The sequence below is a fragment of the Sparus aurata genome, chromosome 24, assembly GCF_900880675.1.
Source record: "Sparus aurata chromosome 24, fSpaAur1.1, whole genome shotgun sequence".
In the NCBI taxonomy this organism is placed as follows: Eukaryota; Metazoa; Chordata; class Actinopteri; order Spariformes; family Sparidae; genus Sparus; species Sparus aurata.
The window spans coordinates 21,295,551-21,299,467 of record NC_044210.1 but is presented as its reverse complement, the minus strand read 5'-3'; the positions used below and the strand labels follow the sequence as shown (position 1 = coordinate 21,299,467).

Sequence of the window (3,917 nt, the reverse complement as noted above, 5' to 3'; positions counted from 1 at the left end):
GAGAGATAGACAGATAGAGAGAGATAGACATAGAGATAGAGATAGAGAGATCTATATATTAATACATATATATATATACCATATATACATATATATATACATATATATATATATATATATATATATATATATATATATATATATATACACACATATATATACATGCTAAGGTTGGATGCAGTAAGACTAGGGGTGTTCCAACAAGGGTACCTCACGATTCGATTCGATTTCGATTGTGGGAGCTTCGATTCTTCAATTATAACGAGATTCGATTCGATTCGATTATTGGTGCCACGATTCTTCGATTATTGCATTCCATACAAGATTGACTTTGTCTTCATCTGTGGCTACATTTGTAAATAAATAGCCTATTAATTAACTCAGTTCCTCTAAAACTACACTCATTAAGTAAATAACAAGGTTTTTTGAACATTTGACTTGTATTTTTCAAAGACAAAATATTTTATTTTATGACTATGTAAACATTTGCACTTTGACCTACTTAACTTTGACCAGGGAAAGCTCCACTTGCAAGAGAGCCCCCTCTATTGGTGGAAAACACTGAAAACAGTCATGCCCTGGATTTAATGAGTTCATTAATTCAAGTAAACAAGATATGTACTTCCTATATAACATATATATATATATATTCCAGGGAAAACATACACATATATATATATATATATATATATATATATATATAGACACACACACAATAGAACTGCTTAATGATAATAACAAACAACTACAACCGTCTGATTGGTTCATAACAAGATGTATATTTACTGGGAAGCTGGTTATGGAGACTCCAGATGCAGAATAAATCTCCAACTGGGGACGAGAACTGGGAGAACGTCTGTGAGGTTCTCTGAGGAGAGCTGACAGACAGGTGGACAGAGAGACAGAATGTTCGAAGTGTTTAAGTAACAAAGTCTGTGTTAAATATGAAAACACTGCAAACTGTAAAATGCAAATGGAGTCCGGCTTTGAGACACAGTGTACAGTGTGTGTGTGTGTGTGTGTGTGTGTGTGTGTGTGTGTGTGTTTACCTATAGGTCCTCCATAAGGAGCTGCAGCCACCAAGCTATCTCTGAGTCCTTCCCTCAAGTTCCAACACATCTCATACAGTTCCGTTTTCCTGCGCGCACGCGCACACACACACACACACAATGACAATGTCTGACATCAGTTACAGTTGGACTCTGGACAGACATTCACTCCGGAACCTCTTCATACCATCTTGATCAAAAAAATATATTCATAGATGCGAAACGTTGACGTCGCCGCCATCTTGGATGTGGCAGCTCCGCCCCGTGAACTAATACAAGTCAGTGTAGTGAACTTTCTACAAAGTGCTATAAGTTAATGTCTCTCATTTACACATTCACACACGTGCAGATATATTCAGGAACCAAAAACACCATCTGTAATGTTCTCTGATGATTCTAAACGTTAACTACTCCTTATATGTTCAGTAAACAGGTCGGCACCAAACCACAGGATGTGTTTATAATGTTACTGTGTGTTTACAGCTGCTAATGTATGTATTATTATCATTATTAAAAGGTAAAAGGGTCCACAGTGTTTCCTCTACATTCATTTAGGAGTGGCGGCCTGCCACTCCTAAATCCTAGCCACCGCACCTTCAAATTTCTTTCTTTTTTTTTTTTTTTAATTGTTGCAAATACACCACCGCCGCATCATATCTCCACCTTCACAGCAGAGTCCTGCACTGGGTCGGGTGTCGCGAGTGCACAGATAATCTTGCTCAGTATCTAGTAGGGCTGTAACGATACACGTATCGAAGCTGAAAAGAAGAGAAAGACACCTGATGAAGATGGCGCTAGTCAGGTATCATTAGCCTTTTACTGACTCAAATGATGATGGTTAGGTAAAAAATTGTGTTCACACTTGTAATCAGATGTGATGTGAATGTAAATTATCATATATCGTGTAAGACAAGTAACATTAGACAGGGAGGAGCAGTGGAACAAAGTGAAGGAGAGCAGAGTACAGCAGGGGGAGAGCCGAGTGAAGGAGCAGGAGAGCAAAGTGATGGTGCAGGAGAGAGAGATGCAAACTTTGCCACTGATTCTACAGCCCCATCAGGAAATTATTATTTTTTGTTTTATTTATTTTTTGTTGTATTTTTGTTATTATTTTTACATTCAGCCTTTAAAAAGCCATTTTCCATGCCAGCCATTCAATAAAAAGGGGGATTATGCTGGGCATAAATGTAAAATCTGCAGTCAGTGTCATTTGTTTACGCTGCCCCTGCTGCTGAAAAAAATCCTAAAGGAAACACTGGGTCCATGACAAACCTGAACCTTCTTTTAAGAAATTCTGCAACCTCATGAATGATCTTTAAATGATTTTCTTTGACCTGAGGGGAAATAGGTCATTTAATACATTGTGAATGTTTTCATATAAAGAACTTGTACATACAGCCCTCTCAATGAGGCTTCTATGTATATGTATCTTATATGTATATGTGTCTGTATATATGTATATGTATATATCTATATATGTGCTGTATGTCTATATGGTCTCGATGTTGTTAGTGGAAACTATGGTTCAAACATTAAACTGCGTTCTGCTGAGAGCACATCGATTATGATTGATGATGTGTTATTAATCTATTTTACATACATGCGTTGCGTTTTTGTCAGTGGCTTCCGGGTCACGTGACCCAGTGACTGACTGATCTCAGTCCAGTTCTCCTCTATTGAACATTGTTAACATACCTGCTGAGACACACTGGAGCTACATTTGCAGTTAGCCTGAAGCTAACGTAAGCAGTGTCACATGATCAGCGGGATGCTAGAGACAGCTAACACACTGTAACGTTTGCTCTGTTTACGCTGTTTAACACTCTCCAGGTGGACAGAGATGTCGGTAGAGTTAATGCTGACAGCGAACATGTAGCCTGCTAACAGCTGCAGGGATATCTACCGATGCTAGCTGCTGTCTGACCGATGAAACACAGATAAACTAACCGATAAAAGGCTTCTCCCAGCGGGTTCCAGTTGGCGGTGATGAACGCCATGTTGCTTCACTGTTAGCTTCGCTTTTCCTTTAGGGCTGCCTTCAACTTCAGCTTCAGCTCAGTCAGCTGATCACTTCTCAACAACAACAGCTCTTCTTCTTCTTCTTCTTCTTCTTCTTCTTCTTCTTCTATTAGATTTGATTGGCGGCTGGCATCCAGCGTATAGGTGCATTGCCGCCACCTACCGGACTGGAGTGTGGTAATTAGATGACAGAGAAAAAATAAATAAAAAATAAAAATGAATTATATATGTATATAATTTTTATTTATTTATGTATTTATTTATTTATTTATTTTTATTTATTCATTTTTTAATCATCTTTTTATTAAGAGCAAGGTACAAAAAGACAGTTGTGTAAACAGACAGAGCTTTTGGATTTTCTGCAGAACACATATACAAATAAACAAATACAACCCCCCCCCACCCACCCTACAACATCTAGTGCATCCAGAGTTATAGAGATTAAATAAGTGGATAAATAAATAAAGGTTATGATATTGATAGGTAAAGGTATCATTCAACAGATACAAAGAGTTAGACAAAGAGAAAAAAAAAAAAAGGGAAGAAAGTGGAAGTAGCTTATTTTAAAGTAAAGCTTGAAAATAAGAGAGGAGGCCGAGTCTGCCGCGTAACACCATGCGTCACCCCTCAGGATCTAACATGTGAGTTCATGAATTATCAGGGAGAGTTTTAAGTTTGTTTATGAAAGACATAACTGGGTTCCAGGTGGAATAAAAGAGGTCTTTTGACCCTCTAAGTGTGTATTTGATCTTTTCCAGACATAAATGGAGCATAAGGTCACTCATCCATACGGAGGCACTTGGTGGTTTGGGAGATTTCCAGTGCAACAAAATCCTTCGGCGGGCAAGT

The 3,917-nt window shown here is 38.1% G+C and overlaps 1 protein-coding gene across 1 annotated transcript in view; it reads right to left on the bottom strand.

Annotated features, from left to right (window-relative positions):
- The window catches only part of cdk15 (cyclin-dependent kinase 15), a 14,313-nt gene extending 11,142 nt beyond the window's left edge, over nt 1-3,171 (bottom strand). The window contains exons 1-3 of the mRNA XM_030409079.1: nt 2,997-3,171; nt 1,050-1,138; nt 787-878 (exon numbers count right to left, since the gene is read on the bottom strand). Of these exons, the coding sequence (XP_030264939.1) occupies nt 787-878; nt 1,050-1,138; nt 2,997-3,046 (231 nt within the window). The 5' untranslated portion in view covers nt 3,047-3,171. The remainder of the gene's footprint in view (nt 1-786; nt 879-1,049; nt 1,139-2,996) is intronic.
- Nucleotides 3,172-3,917: the final 746 nt, after the last annotated feature.